We start from the raw sequence: 25,508 nt of genomic DNA on the forward strand, positions 1-25,508 counted from the left end.
TTTTTCTTAGATCGAAATAGTTTTTTGCAGAAGCGACCATTTGATATGTTGTCATGGTAACGGCTGGAGAGCCTGCACCAACCTCGCTCTTCAGCAGCGGAAGAAGGTGGTATATAAGCTGATCGGCACGAGAAGTTAAACAAAACGTTTCAGAGGGGAAGTTCACGCCTTACCTTTTGTTTTTGTCCAGATGGCTAAAACTGCACAATCATAACAATTTACAACAGATAAAAATGTAGTTGGAGTCGGACTTAAAATCAGAGCCCTGGAGCAATCCCACCCCCACTCCCTATTGCTTAGAGTTTATAGCAGGGAGTTTCTAGCCCGCCTAGCGCATTTCATCGGTCCCATATAAGCTTTTTTTTGTTTTTTTCCAAACAGCATTTTTTTGTCTGCTCCTGATGCACATTGATTTGAATAATGAAAACACTCAGAAATAACATTCTGTGCTTACTTTTCTTCATATATGTCCAGCATCATCAGAAAAATTGCTGCTAGAACACATTAAAAGCACCAAAAACACAGTTTTAACATGGACTCTGTTTAAAGGAAGCTGGATGGAGTTAATGTATGCTGCAAAGATTAGAACATGTAGCAAAGTTATAAGAAAAAATAAGGAAAGGGATACGAGGAGAGGGTTCATAGAGGGGCGAGATGATGGTGAGAATTAATGGAGAAAAGTAAAGGGGAACAGGCTCCCTCCAAAGTGTCAATGTTTCCCCACACAGGTGCCAGTCTGTGAGGCACGGCACAGAGCTTTAATGGATATGAGTGTTTGTGCTCACCAGGTACAGTATGCATATTCCCAGCCTCCCCCTTATGTTTGTTGCCATGCTGTCCTCTCTCGGTTTCCTTAATGAGGCTCGACGCGTGGCTGCCTCAGCACCTGCCGTGGGTGGCCACAGGGTTAATCCCGGCTGGCCTCCTCCGTTACATCGTCCTCATGTGCTCTCTCTCTCTGCGCGATGCCTCTGGGCTGCTGACGGCAGCAGGCACCGACCGGTGAGGAGGCTGGGTGGGGGGGAGTGTTGGGTGGTGACAACCCCCCTCCCCCTTTCCCAGTACGGGGCAGAATGAGTTGTTCGAGACGCCGCTTGATACCTGACAATCGGACGGCTTCATAAATTACCAAATGAAGATTGATTGTGCACTCCCCGCGTTGTGTTGGGCCTCCCGTCAGACAAAGGATCAGTTAGGCGAGGAGAGGAGATTACATGTTTGTTCAGCCAAACAGTTAGACGGCGACACGTGGAGATCCGTGAACTGGCACACACTCTCCGGCTGCCCTTGATTGTTGTCAGGCTTAAGGTAAAAAGTGATCTGGCTGCTTCATGCTCTACCAGTTAGATAAAAACAGTCAGTCAAGTGGGGAGTCACCTGGTCAGTCACTCGAACTGGCGATGCAGACTCCATTACAGATCCTGTCAACGAGGCCAAAGGAATCTGTATTATTTATGGAGAGGCACAAAATGTAAGAAAAAGTCTGTCTGTGTGTCTGTGAGGCCTCAAACCCAGACAAGTGTAGGAGAATGTGCCTTTCAGTCCATCTTGTCCGTGCACACATGGATGGCGCGTACACAATGGAAAAATGTTAGAATGTATCATTTCTGCATGGGCGACCGTAACATCAATGTGTGCTTTACTCGACGTAGCGCATTCGTGTCTTTCCAAACCCAAGTGGGTTAAAAAAAAGAAGAAAAAAAAGAAGGTAGATATCTGTGGAAGGGCCGAGGCCATTTTATTCGAGATTGATGCCACTCTTATTGGACATCAACCCACCCCGCCCGCCCGCCCGCCCGCCGCCTTCTCGCATCACAGTAGAACTGTCCACATCAGCAGAACATCTTTGACGCACACTCAGAAAGTTAATCGACTTGAAAAACCACAATCAGAACAATGTCCCTCTTTTTTTTTTTTTGTCGACACGTGCGCATCGTCTCTGTCCAGAAGCGGTAACCTTGCCTTGCAAGTTGCTTACTCAACAGACCTTGTTATGGTGTGGCAGCTTTACAACCCTCGCCTGCTGAAAGGTCAGCGCCGTCGCAACCGATCTCATTCCAGAGGGGGCTCGCCCGTTATGATCGGGCCATTATCATAAGCTCATTCACAAATTGGTGCAGTAAGGGATGATGGGACGTGGGCCATGGGGTAAAAAGATAAAGGGTAGCAGAGTGAAAAAAGAAAAAAACGCAAATAGATACAGGGAAGGAACCCCTGCTTCCTGTAACCACTTGTAGTCGTGGATAAAAAAAAACAAAAATGGGAGTGTTTCAATAGCAGCATGAAGGAGAGGAGGTGGAAAAAAACGGGGAGCACACTTCCTTCATAGCTTTTTTTTTAAATACATGTAGAGGCACTAAATTGACTCGAGGGCCTGTCAGAAAGCTGAGAAAAGAGCCGAAGAGAGGAAAGAAAAGTCAAATAAATCTGATGGATATTCCCTCCCATCAGGAGGCCAAAATGCCAGACGCGGCGTAAATCATGACGCGCAGGCCGTCCATCCAGTCCGAGACGACATTACCCCCACCAGCTGTCTCCGCTTTACGACTTCGCCAATCATCTCATCGAGAAGCCCCAGAACGGAGATTGATGTTTATTCAGATCTGGCCAACATATTTTACATTACACAAGCAGCAAAAGAGACACTAAAACATTTGGCCGGCTTGGCTAAATGAACCCTGAGATCATTTAATGTGCGGAGAACACGAGAAGATAGAAAAGGTTTCGAGCCATTTCCTTCATTCATTCGTCCGTCTTTTGAGCTCAAACTGTGACCAGGAAAGTTTTAGAAAGGGTCAAGTTCATGGGTCACAGTGGTTTAACACCCCTTAATAGTCTTTTTTAAATATTCATAATGTGCACGTTGGAGTTTTCCCACCGTTGCTGTAATATGCCATAAAGGGCAGCCATTCAGCGCTTGCAGGCTGCATGTGTGGGGTCAGACTCCTGATGTGTGCGGTAATGTCAAATCCAGCCAGTTGTGTTTTCTGGCAGAAAGTCAATACCGCCTAAACGTAGGTCTACCTGGAACTGTAGTCTCTTCTCTCCCAGTTTGACACGTCCAGTAGGCTATTCTGGGAGCGAGGATGGCAGAAGGTGGAAGCCACAACATCATACAACGTCTGCTGGTTATGATTACAAGCAGGATAAAGGAAAAGCAAAGTACCATATTTTCCACACTATGATGCACTTAAAAGCCTTCCTTTTTTTTAAGAAACAACAGGGCACTGTACATATGAAATTAATTCTGGTTGTGCTTGTTGAAACTATTTTGAGAGCTACGCAACGATCTGCAAAGTTGCAAAAGAAAATGGATAAACGGATAAAAATCATCAAAATGAATTGACTTCATTTTATTGGAGCCGGAAGTAAAAACCATTTTCTGTGAGTTATGTCACACTCACTCTGTGCAGGTCTCATTTACAGTCAATGGTTACACTATAAAACTAAAATCTGCACTGTAGGAGTTCAGAAGTTTAAAGCCAGTAAAAGTCCTCACTCCGATGGGATCAAACGTTTTATCCACTTTTTTCAGACAAACATGAACATTTTCACATTTTTCTCTCTTGTTTAAATCTTCATTGAAAAACAAGTCCGTTATTATAGAATGAAAAGAAAGATCGTGATTGACGTGACTGACAAATGATGTAGATTTGTGAGTTGCACGCATTCTGTAGAGGAGACACGACGCAAAGAGATTGATTGACATGCACAACAGCCAATCAGGACACAGAACACACTCCTTTGTCAAAACAAAAACAAACAGCGAGACCATGAAATCAAATCAAACTTCATTTGCTTAGGACTTTTTCAACTTGTGTTACACAAAGTGCTTTACATAAAAAACAAAGTTAAAGTATAAAAACAAAAGGCAAGATAAAAGGTGAACTGTGCACTGGCTTCACCTGGCCAATCAAAACTACTAGATTCTATCATGTCCCAAAAACATACTTCCTCTGTTAAGAATGAAAGCTTGCTGTAAAGTCAAGAAGGGAGCGCGGTGAGTTTGTACCCGTTAAAAACACAGATAACAGCACGTTTAAATAATTCCAGGGAGCGGCCGGCCAATAAATTTCTGAGCAGAGGTTAATTTAGCGTGGTGAGACCTCACTGCAATTACCTTGTTCGATGCCCCCCCCCCTCCAAACGCCCTCAGGGCCCGGTCTAAAATGTCACCCAGGAGGAGGGATGGAGGGCTGGAAGGTTTAGTGGGATGGAATTCTTTTACCTCGAGATGCAGTCGTGAAAAACAAGGTAATCAGGACGGACTCCACGCTGACAATAGAGCTCTGCGAGCACGTTTAACCGAGGAGGAGAAATTAGATTTTTCCTGTGCATCTTAATTACAGGAGAAAACTATGGGGAGGGAAGATGCAAATAGAGACAAAATTCAAAATTGCTGGACGAATATAGGAAACAAACTGAAAAATGAAGTACTTGCTCCAAGGAAGATCATGTTTTTAATGTTTTAACGTTCTTGTGTTTTTTTCTGACGGTGGAGTACATAAATTGCATTCCAGAGAATTTCTTTGTTCAAATCATTGTGAATCAGGAGCAGACCAAAAAACGCTGTTTTTAAAAAAGATCGTTTTTCTAACGTGGAAAACATCCTGCTTCATTCTCCAAGTAGGAGGGGAAATGGGGGCGGGGTTGCTCCACAGCAACAGTCCAGCCCACAACTTCTAATGAACTCCTGCCGCATTGCAGAAACTATGTCCTAGAAAACGACACCGGTTTTTCGATTTTGGCTAAAAATGGCAGAATCATAACTAAAAGACCATTGGGGACACTCTGATAATAGATCAAACAGTGATCAGAGTGCGTATTTAAGGGTGAATTTGTTTCCCCCAATAATCCAGAATACACCAGAACAGACACTTGTCCGGGACCACAAACCGCTCTCGGACCCATCTTTCAAGGCGGTCTCGGTTTGTTTCCAATAGAACACAGCTCCACTTAGTTTCTTCAGTCTGAATGCGCTCTGTGCTCGGAGCAGAACAACTAGACCAAACGGCCACTGTCGCCAAGCATTACGGGATGTAAACAGAACAGGAAGGTAGTAACCATGACGATGAGACACAGCAACTCATTACCAACTTTTTACGTAACGCACATTGGCTCTCACACTATTTTCCCGCAAACTATGCGTCATAAATACCTTCCTCGTTGTCTGCTTAGAAACCGCCTTGCAGCATGCCGCTGCCCGACAAGTAAAGTGTTGTACCAGATGTTGATACAGATGTTTAAAATATCAGTGAAATACAAAGTTAGAATAAGTGAACTATCCCGACAAGGATTGCAAAGCGACTTCTTTTCCTCTATTCTTTCTCTTTTTGGTTTGCTCTGCCTTCTTAATTCCTGGCCAATGGCCGAAGAGATCTTTAGTCACGTGGTTTTGTTTACAAGCCTTGGTTCCAAACGGAAAAGTCTTTTTGACGACTGAATCCAGACCATACGCAAGGTTCAGCACTAGTTCCGGACCAAATTAAGCGAACTATGTCTGAACACCCTAATATAGATGAGTATTTTTGAAATGGCAACTATTTCTATTAATGGGATGACATTAGTGTCACACAGTTTGTGACTTGGTTCTGTTTCACGTGATTTTCTGGATCAGCGCTTCCCTGCCAATCCACAAGGCCCCATCTTTATCTCCCTCCCATAAGCCGTGGGTCCGGCTTTGCAATATCCACCGCCGGGATCTGAGATGTCTGTAATTACTACTCTATCTTCATCTACTCAAATCAGCCCGATCCAAATCTTTATTTCCCACAGGCCTTACCTCCCAGGAAGGCGCAGTCAATGCCTTGCGCCCTTTAATCAGACCTCGACTCACGCTGTGGAAAAAGAGGAAAAAAGACGGTCAAGCTGTGCCAGTGGCCTTTAGAAGTGGAAAGGTTCCAACAAAGTTTGCCCCAAATATAAACACAGACTGTGTCTTAATTCAAACATGGCGCAGTGTTTCAGTCAGCTGGGAGCAGAGGTTTTTTTTCTTCATTTATTTAATTGTCTTGTGGCAACTCCAGTAGTTGACAGACTTTTCTATCGAAGGTTTGAGGTCATTAGTGCCATTTGGCCTAACATGAATGGCAGCACGGATTTCACAGAATAAAGGTCTCATTCTAAAATAGGGCTACTTTTCTACCGTAGTGTAATTGAACTACGTGTTACAGCCCCAGTGTGGAGCAAACATGGAGGCCCAAATAGAGGAGGAAGCTCATTTGCACTTCAGAGCTCAACTTCGTAATCTCTGCAGGCCTTTGCTTATTTGCTCATGGCCCCCCCACCCTCCTGCGCTAAATGGTAGCAAACCTCAAACCGCGGGTGTTCCAAAAGGCTCGGCATTAGAATTTATAAACAGTTTGAAAGCAACACAAGCATTGATACAAACATCATCAATATTTCAGAACTGATAAAAACTTCCCCTCTTATGTGCACTTAGTCCCCCCCCCGTTTTGGAAATGGCCTCATCCGGCAGCTTAATTGATGGTTGGTAAGAAGCTGCAGTAGGGAGAAGCAAAAAATAAAAATTGTCATGCACCACCGCCCCCCCCCCTCCCATCTACACTTTCCTGTAAGTGAGAAAGCATCTCTACTGAGGCTTTTTATGCTGTATGTACAAATAAAATCTGCACATTTGATCATCCTTTGGCGCATTAGACGTGTATTCGCCGAATGTTGGCGTGTAGCTTTTTCCTGTCGAAAGAAATTAGTCGCGATACCGCCGTTGGTTAAAAATGTTCTATTTGTAGGTCTGTCCAAAAAATAAACTGTTTTCATTTTGTGGCTTTGAAATAGTTAAAACAGCTGTCCTAAAATAGAAAAAAAAGACGGCTTTTATGTTGCATGTATGAGAAGGAAAGAAAACTTTATTCATGTCCTGAATAAAGTTGTGGTAAAAACACACAAAAAAACGACACACTGTGAGGAGTAAAAGCAGATGCACCTTAGTGATCGCCTTTGACATCACCACAGGGGCAGCTAGAGCCGGCCCAAAGGTCTAATTAGAAACCTGAATTCAAAGAACATAATGCATGAGCTGCATGAAGGAAATGCTAGATTATTGCAGTGCTAAACAGGAACCCACCTGCTGACATGAGAGCAACGCCATCACCGTCACCCTGATTGGAGCCCCTCGCAGTGACCTCCAGATCCCCGTTTAGCCAGACGGAGAGGAGTAAAAACAAAAAAGAGGAGCCAGGAGAAACGCTGCTCCTGTTTTTCGGGTAAAAACAGTCAATACGTGTCTCTCGGATGCTTGTTCGCAGGCGTCTGAAGAGGAAAAGTGCTTTAAAGGTTATTACGCAGAAAAAAAAAGGCAGCTTTCTGTTCCCGTTTGTCCTATCAGGTGAATCTCTCCTTAATAGCTTTAGCTACAGTGTTGACATTATTTTGTCTACTGTAAATTCAATCCTTTGGGCATTTAGTGTAATTCCAGCAGGTTCTGAGTGGAGAAAAGGGCTAATATGTTGCATATCGGTGCAAAGCTGCTATTCAAAGCCTTTTCTGTCTGTGTCAGAGCTGGTTTGTCAAATTTAGGTGTTGCCAGTCATAAACATGGAAAAAAAATGCTGTTTTAAGTGTTTTTACCATGTTCTTGGGGCTATTTTTAAATAATTTAAGCTTTTCTGAGTATTTCTTTATTCAAATTGTTTTGATTCAGGAGCAGACAAAAAGCTTGTAGCTGTGACCTCTGCGCTACAATCGGCGGACCACAATCTTCTGCTCTGCTCCATACAGATGCATCCACTTGTAGACGACTATTTGCACGTATGTTTTCTTTTTCCTCATCCAAGCAGGAATCTGGGTCAAAACGGGCTAGCTCCAATATTGCTCGTCATTTTTGTTGCACTGCTGATGTTAGGTTGGGTTTGTGCCCACAACTCAGAGGATAATGTTTAATAAACTACTGCCGCTCTGCAGAAACCATGTCCCAGACAACAAAACAGGGTTTGTTTTTATTTTTGGCTAAAAACGGCGTAATCGTAATCTAAAGACGACTGGTAATTGCAACAAATAGAGCAAAAGATGGCCGGAGTGCGTCTTTAACCCTTGTGCTATTTTAGATGACCCCACCCTTACTTTGACATGTTATTCTTACCATGACAAAGGTGGATAAAGGTGGAAAGATTTCATGTAATCCATGGACACCAGTGAAGATCACAAATCATTGGAGAAAAAAGGTTCAGAGCACTGTTTAGTGGGTCTAGATGACCCAACTCCCAATGTTAAAGTGCCTAGGATAGCACAAGGGTTACAGGGTTAAAATGGATTATAATGCGCTAAGCAAAAAAACTCCACACAAATATGCATTTCAATGGATAAGGAGCATGCAAGTTTACACACTCCAGGAGGAGGAACAGCTGCTGCCAGCAGGTCTCTGTAGGGCTGACTAACAATATCAGCCCTAAGACTATTAAGCCATTTCAATGTGGGGAGCTTGCATATTCTCCTGCATGTAAACAGCATCTTTTGAACCTTTCAGGTGTGAAACGCTGACACTGGCTTATCAGTCTACACACCACGTTCTTCTTGTTTTCTTTGGCAAAAAGCCATAAAAATTCACAAGTATCCATAGAAATTCCTCTACTTGGAGAACCAATGCCGAAAGAAACGCTGGAAAGGATTCGGAAATTCAGACAATTTGAAATTCATTTCTTTTGAATTTTTCTCTGAGGTCAGTCAGGCTGAAACATAAAAAATGCAAATCCATATTTCTTTACGACATTTTTTTTAAAATTATATTTATGCGAAGACATCATTTTTGCAAAGACTTTTTCTGGGTATCTGCTATAAAATATTGACTACACAATTTAATGTCTGTTACAGGTTTCGGACTGGGGTTAGCTCTTTAACCCTTGTGCTATCCTAGGCACTTTAACATTGGGAGTTGGGTCATCTAGACCCACTAGACAGTGCTCTGAACCTTTTTTCTTCAATGATTTGTGATCTTCACTGGTGTCCATGGATTACATGAAATCTTTCCACCTTTATCCACCTTTGTCATGGTAGGGAGAACACGTCAATGTGAGGGTGGGGTCATCTAAAATAGTACAAGGGTTAAAAACACTAAAAGAGGGGGTTTTAGGGTAAAAAAGGGATTTGTCAAAGTTCAGGATTTCTTTGATTTCTTCACATTTTCCACCAGACTCATCGTTTTGTTTAGTCTCACACAAAGACTCAAAAAATAAATCATTTTTTCATTTAAAACCTCTGATAAACAGTGTTTTGGGTGTTTTTCACAGGTTTTTGTGAATTCTTTCTTGTTATGGAGGCCATTTCATAAAAATGAAGCTCAAAATTGCACCTCTGAGTATTTCTTTATTTTTGTGAATCAGGAGGAGAAAAATAAAGTAGTGTGAAAAAGAGAGTAGCAGTGACGTCAAAAATACCATGGGCGGACCACAAACTACAAAGTCCAAGCTCTCAGCATCGGGGAGGGGAAGTGGGGGTGGGGTTGCTTGGTTCCAACAGTCCCGCCCACAACTCAGAGGTGAACTGCCACTCTGTGTAAAGGATGTTCTAGAAAACGACACAGGTTTTTGGATTTTTGCAAAAAATGACATAATGATCATTTAGAGGCCACTGGGAATAGTTTGATAACAAATCAACAGATTGTCAGATTGAGACTTCTAGAAAACACAAATAGAATTTAAGGTAGTATGAACATGAGGAATCAGTGGAATCATCTGGTAAGTTTTTTTTACGCAAAATTAAAAAAATTAAAAAAACTCAGCATGAAAGATTAAAGTATCTGTTTGTGAGAGGACCAGACTGGAAATCTTTTGAATTTGATCCATTTCTTTTCTAAGCAGCTGTTTGTTTTCTTGCAGTTCATGAAGTATTCTCACCATCACCAACTTCTTCTGGTTTCATTTTGACAAAACAAACATTCCTGAAATTTTTAATTGTTTCCAGTATTCCTAGAAGGCTGTGGAGTTTGATTGGAAACTTTTGGGGTCAAGAAGTTTCTCATTCTCAAAATACTAATACGTATTTTGTTTTTCATTTTTATTTCGGCTGCACGGTGGGGCAGTGGTTAGCACTCTTGCCTCACAGCAAGAAGGCCTCCGGTTCAAGTCCCGGCTGGGGGACATGAAAAACCACATTAACGGGGGACATTTCTGTGTGGAGTTTGCATGTTCTCCCCGTGCATGCGTGGGTTTTCTCCGGGATCTCCGGCCTCCTCCCACCGTCCAAAAACATGCTTCATAGGTTAATTGGCAACTCTAAATTGTCCCTAGGTGTGAGTGTGAGAGTGAATGAGTGTGTGTTTGTGGACATTCTACCCTGCAACAGACTGGCGACCTGTCCAGGGTGTCCCCTGCCTTCGCCCACAAGTGGCCGGGATAGGCTCCAGCAGCCCCGTGACCCCGAAAGGGAAAAACGGTTAAGAAAATGAATGATTTTGATGAATGAATTTTTATTTTCATTTTGCAGGATTGTGTTTCTTTGAAAACTCAAAAACTAAAAATGAAAAAAAAGTCTTGCTCGTCATTTTTGTTGCACCGCTGATATTGATGTTGCCTCGATATGCAACACTTTTCAAACTTGCTTACATTTACAAGCCCTTTATGAACGTTTGCATGCTACATTTCCTAAAGCGTTCCAGGTTGTTGCAAAACCAAAAAGGGAAAGCCGCTTTTCTTTGCTGATTCCCATTGTTTGAATAAAAGGTTGAAGATTCACGATACATCAAAGACTTTGTGTCATTTAGGTGTCACCAGCGACAGCTTGGGTGTTAAAAGGAACAAGCGATACATAGGACAGGGCCTTGCACAGTGGCCCCACCCTCATATCAACACACCAGAGTACAGTCTGCACAACTCTTCCACTGAAGCATAAAGACAGAAGACAAAAGAGGTGTTCCCAGAGATAATCTTTTTAGGCCCAAATGCCAGATCTAGTCAGAACATTCCTGCTTTCTCTCATGCCGATTATTTCGCTGCTCCGCCTGCTTCTCCATCCCGCCTAGCTCCACCCATTTCAATTAACAAGGTGGGACAAAGTGAGTCCAAAAAAATCAATTCATCATGCTCCAGAATTGGCGCTCTCCTTTTGTGATTTCATATCAGAGGTTTACCTATGCCCTCTCCATATGTCGGGATCCTGTCCTGCACTGAGCTGGGCTTTTTGTCTTCCGTCAGTCCCAGGGAGGAGGCAGTCTTCTCTGCTCTGTCAGAGCTGTGACATCCTGAATTTGTGTTTGTGCAGGCATCCCACGTAACTGTGCATGCTTGTATACAGGGACCACTTGTTATTCCCCGGGTTGGAGCTTGGTGAGGCTCGTGTCTCTGTATGTTTACGGCTCTGGGGGCTTGTTGCCTCCTGACTACAAGGAAGACTGATGAATAAATAACAGGCTGCTCTCTCTAGCTAAGTCTCTCTGAGGCCTTGAAGTTTGTGCGAGTCTGTGTATTATTGTGTGCAAGTGCTGGCGGCGGCTGCAGCTTGTGAGTTTCCCCGCTCCGTGTGTACACTCTGTTTGTGACCATGCACTTCCTCAGTGTTTATGTGTGTTTGGGTCTTCGGCATCTCTCAGAGGACCGGGGGCTCCCCTTCATCTCGCTGATTCCCAGCCCCTCTAGGCATCAAGCCCCTTTGAGAGGGATCCCCTGTCTGCCGGAGCAAGGGACAAACACACACGGGTAAGGAGGAAGCTTCCTCCTTTATCCTCAAACATCAGTAGGAATATGCAGAGTCCTGTGCGCGCCCGTGTGGAGGAAACACTCCTCTTTAACAGGAAAGAAGACATCTAGAAGTAAACAACGTGCAGATTTTCCAGAGAGACACAATCTCACGGCTCCAGCCTCCTTCCAAGGAGACGCTTGCTCCTCTAATTGAACTCACACAAGCCAAACTCTGTTAATTCATCCCGACTGGATGCATCGGTAAACACGGAGTGAGGAATTTTATAGGGAGCGAGTTTGTGCACCAAATAAATGCAGCAAATAAAGGCCTCTGTGCCAGTAAGTGATTTCGGCGGCGGCGACTATAAAAGAGCCTTGTTAGCGCTGCGGAAGCTCTATATTCATTTGTCTCTTGCGGCTGCTTATGAAACATGAGCGGGGGGGTGGGGGGGTTTATTTACACGGCATTGTTTTACATCAAGTGGTTGCACTCAATTAGGGAAGCCATCACGATGGTTTTAAGTCTCTAATACGGCGCGCTGAAAGGAACCATGACTTGCTAATAAGGGTGTAATTCCTTTTGTATTTGTATCCATGTGCTGCAGTAGGAAGGAAATAGGCGGGTTGGGGGGGGGCTGGGAGTGGAGGGGCTGCAAATCTGTATCATCAGTAAAAACAATGCATCAATTAAGCAATTATCGAGGAACAAACTGGGCAGCTTTCCAAACCCTCCCAATAAGGCACTGTGCCAAGGGGGCTTGTAATGTTCATTATACCCACATCACAGAGATGGGAAGAGAAGGGGAGTAAAAGGGAACGGCTTGTCTTTTCATTTGTGAAGTCGAGGCATTTGTCTGCCAGCACGGAGACGTTTTGTTCTGCCAGATGTGCTTTTTAGCGAGGCCACATGGTCGGTCAGGGCTGGGGAGAAGGTGCGCGCCGGTGCCAGAGCGCACGCGTGTTACGGGGTGGCACCGAACGGCTTCTTGGCTGCCATCTGATTAATTAAGACTTGAAAGGGGCCCAGTGGCAGCAGGGTTTTAATTGCGGTAATTGGGGTTAATAAGGTGCCATTACACGCGCTGATCACAAGTATTGTTTCATCCAGACGGGCAAATTGAGCGGGGTTAAACACTGATGGTAGAAAGGATGGGAATCAAGGGGAGGGGGACTTGGCATGCATTCATGCCACTCGTTTCTGCATGTTAACACCGTGTATCCCCTGATGAGTATCGGCAGGGTAATGTGCTGGGAATCACCAGTTATTCTGCTACCGTGATTTGGCATTTTCAATAAAGTTATTGGGTGATCTAAATAAAAGATGTCAATGGTATGACACGGGATTGAAAGCATTTTTTGGTCTAAATTTGACTCCAAGTAATCTACTCTTATCAACAGGTATCATTTTGATACCTGTTGCTATTCTTTCGGCTATGTTAAAGATCCACTCTGATGAAAATGGTGTTTTTGGCATTTTTAACAAGTTCTTGTGCCATTTTTTCTGATGATGGGAGACATATAGAAAGAAAATTCAGCTAAAAATTGCATTTCTGAGTATTTATTTGTTTAAATCGCTGTAAATCAGGACGGACACGATAATCCTGTTGGAAAAAGCTTATATGTGTGTCACAGGACCCTACAACAGGAGGCAACAAGCTTCCTGCCCCACTCCACTTTGGTGCATCCACTTATAAACAACTAGATCGATGTTTGTCTTTGTTTTCCTCATCTGACCTAACATCTGACTCAAAACTGCGTGGCTGGGTAGCTCCAATGTTGCTCGACTTTTTCATAGCACCGGTATATTTTAGTTTAGGGGCATTAGGGGCTGTAAAGTAGCAGGAGAGAGTGTAAAAAGATGGATGACGGGAAGCAGGGGTGGGCTTATTCCACGTCAACAGTCCTCCCCACACCTCAGAGGTGAATTTGTAATAAAAATGATTAAAAACAACATTTTTGTTTTTAAATTTCACAATAAATTCACCAAAGACAGCACTAGTTTATAAAAACCAAAGGTACTGACTTTCTTTTAGCGTAACTAAAGATACCAAAATATGGCAAGCATTTAACTTCCTGGTTGAAGCTATTCAAAAAAGAAAAGTGATTGGAGCCAAGGGGGTTCATCAGGAAACCACAAAGTCCCTTATTACACAAACGAAGCAAGCAACAACAAGTATGTGACTTGATAACCTAATAAAAGATACTAACAACCTGGATCTTATTTTGTTATGATTTCTTAGAACAGGAAATCCTAAACAAATGGGAGCAGGTCCTCTTACACACAGGAGGCAACTAGATCCTTGGGTCCAGAACTGGCAAAGCAGTTTTTAAAAACACAGGGAAGGGTTAGCTCTATAGTGGACATTCGTTTTTACTACATAACTCTTCAACCATTTACACAGTTACCGTACTTCCAGCAGATTCTGAAACAGAGAAAAAGCAGCCTTTGCGTTGAAATGCAACATTGTACAGTAGTAAACTGTTTACGCAACCAGTGTTAAATGACTAACTTTGTTGCAGAGAAAAATGGCTTGCGTCGACATGCAACTGTTTGCCTGAATCCAAATTGCTTCCCCACCCCTACGGCTTGTCCCTATCCCTGCATTTATCCCTCCAAGCAGAGAGATATGGAAAAAAATTGTCTCTTCAAGTTTGCATGTTACTACCGCTTCACGACGTCTTCAATAGTTGTTGATCATCGACATTAGCGTGTAGCTGCCAGTGCTCGAAAAATACACATTGGTTTTATAACTTTAAAATGTCATGCTTAAAAAAAAATACTTACATTAAGTGTAAACATCTACGCTCCAGAGTACACCCACAAAAGCGCTTTAGAGATATAATCGTACCTGTGGGGGGGATAGTCAGCCCTAAGCTGCTGTGGCTCCTAAAAATGAAAAACCCTTTTGGACACCACTACAGCCCCAGAAGCCCCTAAAATTAGAGCAATAGGGAGGAGCCAAAGGGGTAGGGAAGTAATTCGGATTCTGCCTTTATGTTTGTAATGTGTTGCATATCGGTGTAAAGCCGCGATAGAATCAGCTGATACACGTTGATTGAAAAGTTACAGTATATCAAAGAGCGTGTGTTATAAAAACCGAAAATCTCAGATGCTAAAGGTTTAGGATGGAGATAACCGCTCGGACGAATCTGAAGCCTAGTGTACGACAGCACTGCAGAGGAAAAACCCATGCTTTTCTTCATGTGTCAGATGTGTACACGTATCCTTGAGTTGTCATGTCAGCGGCTGGAACTACTTTTTTGATGGATGGACTTTTTAAGACTAGTTCCTGTAGGACCTCTCGAAAGTCTACAACAAACCGTAAGTGTCCGCTAATGTTTTAACGCAGGTGTCGGGCAGACAAAGTTCAGGTCCGACATCCGTCAAAGTCTGTAAAGTATATGCTTAGTCTGCTATATTTAATCAAACAAGGACAGTATGTTTTACAGATATGTTTTATAAATAATTGCTGCTATTATGTTACATCTTTCGACACTTTGAATTTTTTCCCACCCCGTCTTCTGTCGGAACGTTTTGTTTATCCAGACTCCGTCAGGAAACAATGAACTGTATTTTAGGCCCCCTCCCTTCTAGGAAAGTACTTTTGTGTCCTGGTGATTTAAGCTAACTTGGCAAAGCTCGGTGGAGTGTGTCTTCTTCACCTGCTGACAGCAAGCATAAAGAAGGGGGAGAAGGGGAGAGGGGCAATGATTGGGGACAGGAAGAAAGTAAGACGGAGAAGAAGAGGGAAAAAAATAAAAAAGAGGAGGCAAAAAGACAGATCATCCCTGGTGGTGCAGCGCTGCTCCGTGCTCTACCTTTCTGTCAGTGGAGAGACAGAGGAACGCCAGGCCAATTAATCAAAGTCAGATGTGGGTGGATGCCTGGAGTCACTCAGGATCCCTGTTCCGCCGTTCCCCCCTTTCCCACCACAACACACAAACACACCACACACTCTTAACCTCCGCCTCCGTCTGCCTCAAAGGTGTAAAATGTTTGGAGAACATACACAGTCATGTCTAAAGGCATCTTTGTTTCTTTTCTCCACATTTGGGAACCCTAACTACATGCTGTTTCTATATTACCCGTAAACAGAGGCTTTAACCTTCACACACCTCTTTAAAGATCCGCCTAAGGAACTTTTTTTTTTTTCTGTAGACCTCTATTCTGGTCGACATCTGTTTTCAGACACTTTTTGCACACATCCTAATCAAGCAAAAGTGAAGGCATCCTACCAGGTTATAGAGGAGTCTCGTTCTTTTAATAGGCAGTAAAACAGTGAGCACCTCATTCCCTCGTGACCTCGGAATGAACAGAACATCTCCCTCGTCTCCGTTTAAATTTGTCAAAGTGGCACTTTTGCTTAAAAAGGGCTTTAAGAAACAGCTGATTTCCAGTAAAAGCGCTGTCGTCTCTTGATGCTTCATCAGACATAATGCCCACCTACACACTTTCCGTTTTTGCTTGCTATTCTTCTTCACAAAACAACGCAAAGACAATTAATCTTCATGTGGAACGGATAGTTGATCAAATGCTCTCAGGCGTGTCATTTCTTTTATGTTGCCCCTTTTAAAGTTAGCCTTATGGGGTCTGATGCTTTTAGTACTCTATTACCTTCCATTGGAGGACAGTGTTGTTGTTGTTTTTTTGGAGGTCTTTGTTAGGTTTTGGGTACAAAATGCTTTAAGGTGCAGGGTCAAAGGTCAAGAGGGCTGAACTTCCATTTATCAATCCACCCCATCCTCTGGTATGAACTTTTATTTGGATTTTAGGACGTGACAATGATTAATTAGAGGTTATTGGAAAAAAAACACCCAAATTGAGAAAATGTCAATTTTTAAAAAGTTTTTAAAATGTATTTCTTTTCATTTCCGGAAATCAACAAATATAAAATATCTTGCACAAGTTCTAATACAGGGGAAATGAAAGGGAATATTCGGAGGAAAACCTGTTTATGTGGCCCTTTTACATTTTTTGGATAAGCAAATTTTAAATAAACACATTTTAGATTATAAGTCGCATTTTGACTCATATGTGATAAAAATAGATAGGCACAAGCGCTCGTTATTTTCCCAACAACCACTGGAGGGCACTGTAGGTACGGGTATTTGCTACTGACAGCAACGCAAAAGAAGAAGGAGCGCTGACCTTGGCGGAGATATTCCATAGCAACACTGACAATGAAGAATTCAACGGATTTGGTGATTTAAAATGAGATCAAGAGCTTAGTTGTTAGCATGTTATTTACGTTAGAGCTATTTTTATTATTCCTATGTTGCGCTAATATACTAGATTCAACTCAATTCTTCCGATGTTTCTTGATGCTAAATACGGTAGTGAAGCGTGCAAATATTCTCTCCATTATTGTTATCTACTCCGTAAATATAATTTGCCCTTCAAGATGACGTGTCCGTTCTTGGTCCCGTATTAAATACATTTTTCTCAAAAGTGTGACTTACAAAGGATTTTCTCATTTTTGTGATGCTTTTGATTTTTTGGCTGCTGCAGCTTAGACTTTGGAGTAATAGTCCAAAAAACGCAGTAGATTTGTTGTTGTTGCATTCTTTGAAACCAGTGGATCAGTAAGGTCAACAGTTAGAAAGTCCGGCAAAAACTACATGTCTTTTTTTTAAGGCTTTAAAGCTGCTGCGATCAAAAGGAAATGTTCTCCATGAAGCTTCATTAGGTGTAGATATTTAAATGCTCTAACGTTAATGGACTTCATCCTCCTGGATACATGTTTATGGAAAGAATGTGGGCTTAATGTGCTCTGCAGTCCAGGACAAAAAGGCGTGATGGTTTTCACAGAAATGAATAAAACAGCTGAACCTCAAACTGTCATTGTTGTCGGTTTCTTCATTTTTATCCTCTTTTACCTTCAGATGAATCTTGGCTCTAATCGGGCCTTCAGGGAGTGGGCATTTACCACATCTGAAGTAAGCGCACGCTTCTCTTCTGATTTCCTGTACCATCCTGGCCCTTTTTCTTCTTCTCTCTCACTTAGTGCTCCTCTCAGGTTCTACCATCTCTATGTTCATCATTAGCTCCAATGAGCTGCGTAAACCAGCCCGAATTCTCTGCAGCATCTCTTTGATGCATACCAATGTTCAACATGCTGTCCATCTTTTCTACAGTCAAAACAATTCTCGCAAAAGCAAATGTTGTAGCTCCCAAAATCACCCCTGGCTTCAGAAAAAAGCAATTTGCTGTTACATCCGGTAAAACAAAGTCCATAAAAATAAGTTTAGAATGACTTAGAGCATGGGTTCAAGAACTTTTTATTGTTTTGTTATATTACCTGTAGGAGAATAAGATTTTTAATTTTGTATCAGCAATTTTTCTTTTATTAGATATCAAATTTGCACATATTCAGGGCCAATTTTTTATTAGAAGGTAGGAAAATGGCATATTCTATTTAGTACTTTACTACCTTCTTAGAAGGCCCAAAGGGCTTTACAGTCACACGCATTTAAACACTGATGCCAACCTATAACCACCAGGAGCTATGTGGCATTTAGTAGTTTACCCAATGACACTTAAACACAACAGAGGTTGACCGCTCTACCTCTGCTGCCCCACTGCCCAACAAAGGTGGGTGGAACTATGGTCGAAGCCGAAAAACATACTAGACGTTTCTCTGCTACATAACCCAGTTTTGGACTTCAATGAGTTAAGTTAAACTCATCTTTTAGGTTGTGTAAGTAATTATCTTTCTAGTGTTGTTGTTCACATTTTGACAAATGCCTTCAGGGGTCGCCACAGCTGATTCACACCAGCAAAGGTTTGGCAGAGATTTTCGCACCGGATTCCCTACCTGACACAACCATGTATTTTACCAGGACTGGGGGACCGGAACCGGGAACCGGGAGACTCAAACCAACTACATAGTTGGGTAGTAACACGAAGGGTCTTTGCCAAGGGCCCACACTAGATTTAGCACATCGCAACCTCCTGGGAATCGAACCGTGATTTGAGCCATCCATCTGCTTTCTGGTTAAAATGCTACCAGGACAGTTGGACCAATGCCAGGCTGGTGATGAAAAAAAAAAAACTTTACTCTACAGTCACAGGTCAGTTACTTCCTCTAAGGTTCAACACAGACATTGCTTTTCTACTTTCTACTCATTGGGGGTTCAAATACACACGCCTTCTTTACTCCTTCGCCATGTCCTGCAGAACAATAGCAAACTGTGAGACGGCAATCCTCTCTAGATGGAGTGGGGCCTTGCGAAACAGATAGTGACCTTTAAGAGACAATATGCTAATAAATAGCCATGGCGAGGGCCTCGGTAGTCCACACAAAGGGGCCTTGGGATACTGGCAGAGTTTTAATCAGGTACTGCTCTTTTAAACAGAGCCCATGGCCACATAATTGATCCCAAAAGGTATGTCCCCGTATAGAACATTGGGGTGTAGTTCCATTACTATGAAAAAAACACGAATAGTGTTTTGCTCTTAGGGAGGAGGCAAAAGTGCAGAATTTTCATGTGTTGATACTGATGGTAGGCATTTTAGCGATTTCTAAAGTTGTGTAGGTAATTTGACCTTCTAGTGATGAATACGCAGCAGCCTGTGACTGAACCAGTGTTGGTTTGTTTTGTTGAATTGTATGACCTCCTAGTTGCATTTTCATGCCTGAAAGGGAGGTTAATTTATATGCTAAAAGTGCTGCTTTTGCTGCAGACGCCTTTATAATTATAAGAAAGTGGCACTGCACAGATACCCAATGGTATCCCTCGCCATGTTTAGCAAAGCATGCAAAGAACCGGGCTTTTGCTGTTTTTAACATGTTCTTCTAGCACTTTGCTCACGATGGAGGACATATATCAAGAAAAATATGAGTATTTATTTATTCAAATTGTTGTGAATCAGAAGCAGACGAAGAAATGCAGTTGGAAAAAGCTTGTTGAAACTACAATCGGCGAGCTACAAACTCCTGTTCCGCATCATTTCGATGAATCCACTTGCAGACAGATAAATCCATGTAAGTCTTTGTTTTTCTCGTCTGAGCTGGAATCTGGATCTAAACTGTACGGCTGGATAGCTCCGACATTGCTCGCCATTTTTGTTGCACCAGTGATGTTAGGTTGGGGGTGTGAGGGACTGTAAGCTAGCAGGAGAAAGTGTAGACAAAGGGTCGATGGGTAATAAAGGCAGTCTCATTCTGTGCCCAAAGGTCCTGTCCACAACTCACAGGCAAATTTCTAATGAACTCCTGCTGCCCTGAAGAAACTATGAGCAAGAAAGCGTTTTCAGAATCACTGGGAACACTTTGCAGTAGATCAAAAATGATCGGAGTGGGACTTTGCCTTAAAGCCGTGTCACATTGCCAGTCCGTACATATTAGCCGTATTTGGTCGGTTGAAAAGGTTGAAAGGTTATGATGTTTCTGGAAAATTTTCATAAATGTATCACAAATGAACTACATTCAGAAGTACGAATAAACCACGCAAAGAACTCGCAAATCAAAGTAGTACATGAACCATGCGTGTTTATTACTCTGTGCATTGGTGCTAAATGCGTGAAAAGTCTATTAGACATACGTGGAACGGTCATGGAAAGCCACAAATTTGCGTATGCATCTCGCAAAAATCATGCACATTGTGTAACATTTAAGTAATAATTGCACAAAAACTACATAAAATGTGCACGAAGTGCGTAATTCTCAACCAACAAAAAAAATTTGGAACGCTCAAAACCAAATTCACATAAAGACTTGAAACCCTCGACAGACGCGCACAAATCAACGAATGACGAACACAAAAAACACTTTTGAATTATCATGCATGTATCACAAAAGACCGAAATGTCATACTTGGAAAATGTGCAAAATGTGTGTCACGGCCTGGACTTCAGCACAAACACAGTGTTCTTCCAAAGGTTTAAAGGAGGAGCCAACTTTCAAAGTGCTCACAAAACACAAACACAGAGCGCATCCAAAGTGGAGGGAAGTTGTGCGTTAGGACAATCCCTCCCCCTACGAGAACAGCCCTCGATTTAGCGATAAAGACGAGACAAATGAGCGTGCAACCTGCCTGTGGTTTCAGCAGCTGCCAGACCGCTGTTCCCGACCGCAGTTCGTCAAAGCTCTCGTCTGCCACCGCAGTGTAAACACATGCGAACCCTTGGCAGGGGAAGACACATCTTAGCTAAACTGCGGTCTGCACTGATTACAGACTTGCAGATGCTGCAGATTCTGTCAGAGGAAAAACATCACATGAGGAGGGATCTCTAACTTCCAGTTGTCAGGTGAAACCACAGCAGCCTGCTTGCTGGCTCGGATTATACTGGCTCTGCTGCGAAATGAGCTCAAACACAAAGCAGGGATCTGATGTTTGGAGAAGAAGCTCGGTTTCTGCACTCAGTTTAACAGTTTTAAGATCAAACTCAAGACAGATTTGGTTCTTAAATGTGCTGTTTCGTCAGTGTGTACATTAGTGGAATAGAAGAAACCCTTTCTTGTCTTAAAATTGCATCGATGTGGAGGTTTGGCACCGTTCGGTTTCAGAAAATCTTCTCTTTATGAGGAAATAATGATCTCAGGAAAAGGGGATCAGGTAACTGCGTTACACTTTCCAGAGCTAAACACAGATCATCTTTCGCAGCTGGATAAATGCTTCGCAAACACGTGCTCTAATATGAAACACTACGCCGATCACGAGCGAGATACCGCCGTTTATTCGCTTGGCACAAGCATGGAGGAGAGAGCAGCCGAAAAAAGCCAAAGTACTTTTCAGTGCCGCTCTGAGTTCTGACACCGAATCCAGACTTCAAACGCTTTCCTTACAGAAAAACGTCTCAGTCCGAGCAAATTAGTTTCTCCCGGATCAGCAGAGTCGGGCATGCTCCGGGCCTAATGCGTCCAACTTGAATAAGTGATGTATAGCTTAATGAACATCGCATACCAAACATTTCGTACCAGGTTGACGACTAAATGTTTCCTTAATTGTCAAAAGATTAATAGACGATGTCAGCTCTCTCGCAATATTCAAATTACCAACGCCTCCTTTAATTGTTGGATTGAAAATCCAAGGACAGAGTTCTTCCACAATGCCTCCATCCTTCTAATGCAGCATCTTGCCTCCAAACCATCCCATAAAATCCCATCCCTTCTCTTAATTGTTCAATATGAAGCCAAAGCATCTGAGGTAATTCAAATGTCTTTCTGCGATGAATATGTGCAATTGTCCTCTTTCCCTATTCTAATTTAATGCCATCTGCGGAAGGTGATTGGCTCTGTGTTGCCACTGCTGCCAACCGGGGTCAGCCTAACCATCAAGCGCTGTAATTGAGTAGTTAGTGGCAATTTTCTCCCCTAATTTCCATCTGCGAAATCCGGGCCTGGCATGGCAAATAGCACATTACACAGGCACGATTGTGACAAAGTGTAATAACATCGTTTGCACAGTTTGAAAACTTCCCCCGAACAAATGAGAATCACTGCTGTACATGTCATTTTGAAAAAAGAAAGAAAAAAACTCCCTCCTTCCGCCCGCCGCCCTCCCGCACCCACACTTGATCTCTCACAAACACGCAGAGAAGACGCCACGCCGAATGAGGGCTGTTGTGACGTCCCATTAACATACAGATAATCAGCCGCCGCCGTCCTTTCAACACCCTAATCCCCCCATGAGGCTTTTGCTCTATCGGAAAACACCATGTTGACGCAGCTCTTAGGAGGCCATCTTGTTTGGCATATTCACCGTGGCACGCTCCCATCAAGGAGGGGATGATTTATTAGGGTGCGATCCATAACCAATGCCACTCGGCGCGTATTTTCTGAGTGAAAAAGCCAGGGTGGAGTTGTAAACTAATGGACCAGCAGGTTTGAGCACTTTTTGGGTGGGAGATTTATGGCGATCGTAAAGGAGCGTCAGGGACAAAGACGCGAGGAAATATGGGTCTTTCAACTAATTATTACAGCAAATCTACACACAAGCTACTGCACACACACAAAAAAAAGGAGGTTATACCAACATTTTATCATGCCGACATGTTCTCTTTGTTCTGATTCTAATAGGCTGACTTTAAAAAATAAAAAAGGGGACGAAATTAAGAATTTGTTATTTGGAGCAATCCATTCTGTACTGTGGACTCCAGACATGACTTACTCTGTAACATAAATTCAATTTTATGGCTCTAGAAGAAAAGACTCCGCTTCGCTCTCATCTTCCCACTCTTTTTAAATATTTCGTAATTACTATGATGCACGACATCAAAAGCCAAGTAATAATAGTTGTAATTTAATCTATTCACACAAGTCATTTTCATAAATTCCTGCCTCTCTCTGCTTAATGTGCATTTCATACATTATTGATCATGCCCTGATGATGTGGTAATGACAACGTTGGTATTTTTTTTTTATTTTTATGTAGACCTTGTGATTCAGAGCTTTCATTACAGGTCCTTCACCAGGCCTTTTGATTATCAAAGACAAACAAAAGATAATTAAGGCAAAAGAGGGAATGGATATTCTGGCAGAATACCACAGTATTATGACCATCTTCTCTATCTGTTAGGAAGACCAACCAGACCTTTGGATTAGTGTCTTCCAACCGCATTCCACAAGAACCCACGGGTACTTGAGAACCATGGAAACGCTGCTTTGGAGCATGAAGGGGGGGACCCTTTTGATATTCAAAAAGAAGTTAATTCTAAGGGAGTGATTGGACAAGTCCTCCTTCAGCTCCAATACGGTGGACTCAGAAGATAGAAAACCTGATAGGATGGTGGATTCACACTCAAAACCTGCAACATCAAAGAATTGACAGATCTTTCTTTTTAATTCGCACAAAATCTTTTTTTTTTTACGAGGTATAGATTCTATTAATTAGGATGTGTTGGGTGATTCTGTATGTTTTGGCTCATAACAATGTTACGGATGTAAAAATATTGACAGGAAAGACAGCACCTTATTTACCCAATGTCTCAAATTTGATCCAAACATTGTGTAACTGTATTACAAAGAATTAATCATTAACACATTTAGCATTCTTTCAATATAGCAAGTATTTATTTACAAAAATGAATGACAATAATAACTAGAAAGTTTTGAAAATTAGTAAAAAATGTTCCAGCCAGAACTGTTTTTGAGATTTCACAGAGGCAGCCATTTTTAGAGAGCAGGAAAAGCCCCTTGACTGCCCCTAGTGGAACGATGGAGAAATACAGGGCATGAAAACATGGACCAAGTTCTATAAAAGGGGTTTTGAGAAAAAGTTTTGATCATTCTATTGAGACTGGGGTCTGTGAAACGGGTGTATAAAATGTAATGTGAATGGTTATTTAGGGTTAAGAGTATCAATTACCCTTTTTTCATGCTTATTTTGGTGTATTCACTTTTAATTTTTGCTGTAAAGGTTGGATCAAGACAATGCAATCATTGAACGTAGGGGATGTTTTGCACACCGCTGAACAACAGTTGCTGAGGTGTTATTCATTATTGATATCAATTTTTAGATCATTTTTCCATTTTGTTCCAGATGTTTTGTGTTTCCGTTTGTAACTTCTTTGTCCCTACACCCAGTCAGCCTGTCCTTCTGTCAATCAAACTGCATGATTCTATGCTCAAAGTAAAACTTAAAAAATAAATAAATAAATACAATTTGCTTCACACTTCCCTGGTAATAGATATGGTAGGGGAATTGACAAATAAAACCACAATAGGTGTTTCTATTATCAATTAAGAATAAATGAGAGGCTCTCATCCGCGGTTGTTTACACTTCATATGTGGTAATTTTTGGCCTAAATCAAATCTAGCTTTATTTGTATAGCACTTTTAAAACACAGGTCACTCAAAGTGCTGTGCATAAAAACATAATCAAAATTAAAAACAAAATAAGAATACAAACAAAAATGTTTTATTTTTTAAATCTGTGCAATGCGCAATAAACATACACATACATCAAACTAGTAAAAAGAGAACATTAAAAATTAAAATATCAAATAAGTTCCTAAATTTCAACTAAAAGCTAGATTAAAAAGGTAGGTCTTAAGCATTCCTTTAAAAAAGGTTATGGATGCCACAATTCTATGTTAAAAACCAAACAGTATGTAACACCGTTAAACCAAATCATTGGAAAGCGTATCTACTGTACCATGACGTTGACAGTGTTGAACAATTGTGCTAATTTTATGTACTCATTACATCAGGTTTGGTCAAAGCAAACCTTATGGTTTTTCTTCATTTTTATTTGCTTAATACCAAATAAAAGTTCTTTAGATTTGTAAAACGCAACCCAGACCAAACTGTAACCCAAAAATCAAAGTTTGAACCAAATCTTGGGGAGAGTGAGTCGTTGCTACAGTACTGAATACCGTTACGTTGAAGATGTCGAACAATTGTGCGAAATTTACAAAGGATTTAGTACTTGTTGCTTTACTACATTACACCAGGCTTAGTAAAAGCTGAATTTTTTTGATTGTTCTTTGTCGCTTGATCTTTACTAAAATTCAAATTCATACACCAAATTTGTAAAACACAACTGAAACAGAACCAAGACCCAAAAATTAGGGTTTGAACCAAATCGCGGGGAAAGAGAATTATTGAATCCGTACTAATGACACACCACATGTGGCTTAGGTTAGCAGATACTTTTATATCTTAGCAAGGGTGCAACGTGTGATTGACCAATAGGATGTTTTTTTAGAAATGTCCTAATAAAGCTATAAATGTATGATGGTCCATCCGTTTTTTTCTTCTAATCTCCTGTAAGTGCATTAACTTTGATATATATTTTATTTACCATCTTGCATTTAATTTAGGTCTGCATCAAGGCAGACCACTGCTGGTCTCTAAATTTTGTTTTTGCACATTCGCGGTCCCCCCCATCCATGAATCCGTGGCCTACTCCCAGTTTTCACTCGGTCCTGTCAC

At 42.0% G+C, this 25,508-nt stretch overlaps 1 protein-coding gene across 2 annotated transcripts in view; it reads right to left on the reverse strand.

The window, feature by feature from the left end:
• The window catches only part of mdfic (MyoD family inhibitor domain containing), a 226,433-nt gene that overhangs the window by 77,909 nt on the left and 123,016 nt on the right, over positions 1-25,508 (reverse strand). Inside the window, exon 5 of one of the 2 annotated variants that reach the window (XM_078941502.1) lies at positions 5,818-5,837. The exons of the other annotated variant lie outside the window; for it this stretch is intronic. Coding sequence (XP_078797628.1) covers positions 5,833-5,837 — 5 coding nt within the window. The 3' untranslated portion in view covers positions 5,818-5,832. Of the gene's footprint in view, positions 1-5,817; positions 5,838-25,508 lie in introns of those variants that run through there. 2 annotated transcript variants of the gene reach the window in all.

Source organism: Oryzias latipes, chromosome 23, assembly GCF_053564925.1.
Source record: "Oryzias latipes strain Hd-rR chromosome 23, Olatipes_Hd-rR_3.1".
Lineage (NCBI taxonomy): Eukaryota > Metazoa > Chordata > Actinopteri > Beloniformes > Adrianichthyidae > Oryzias > Oryzias latipes.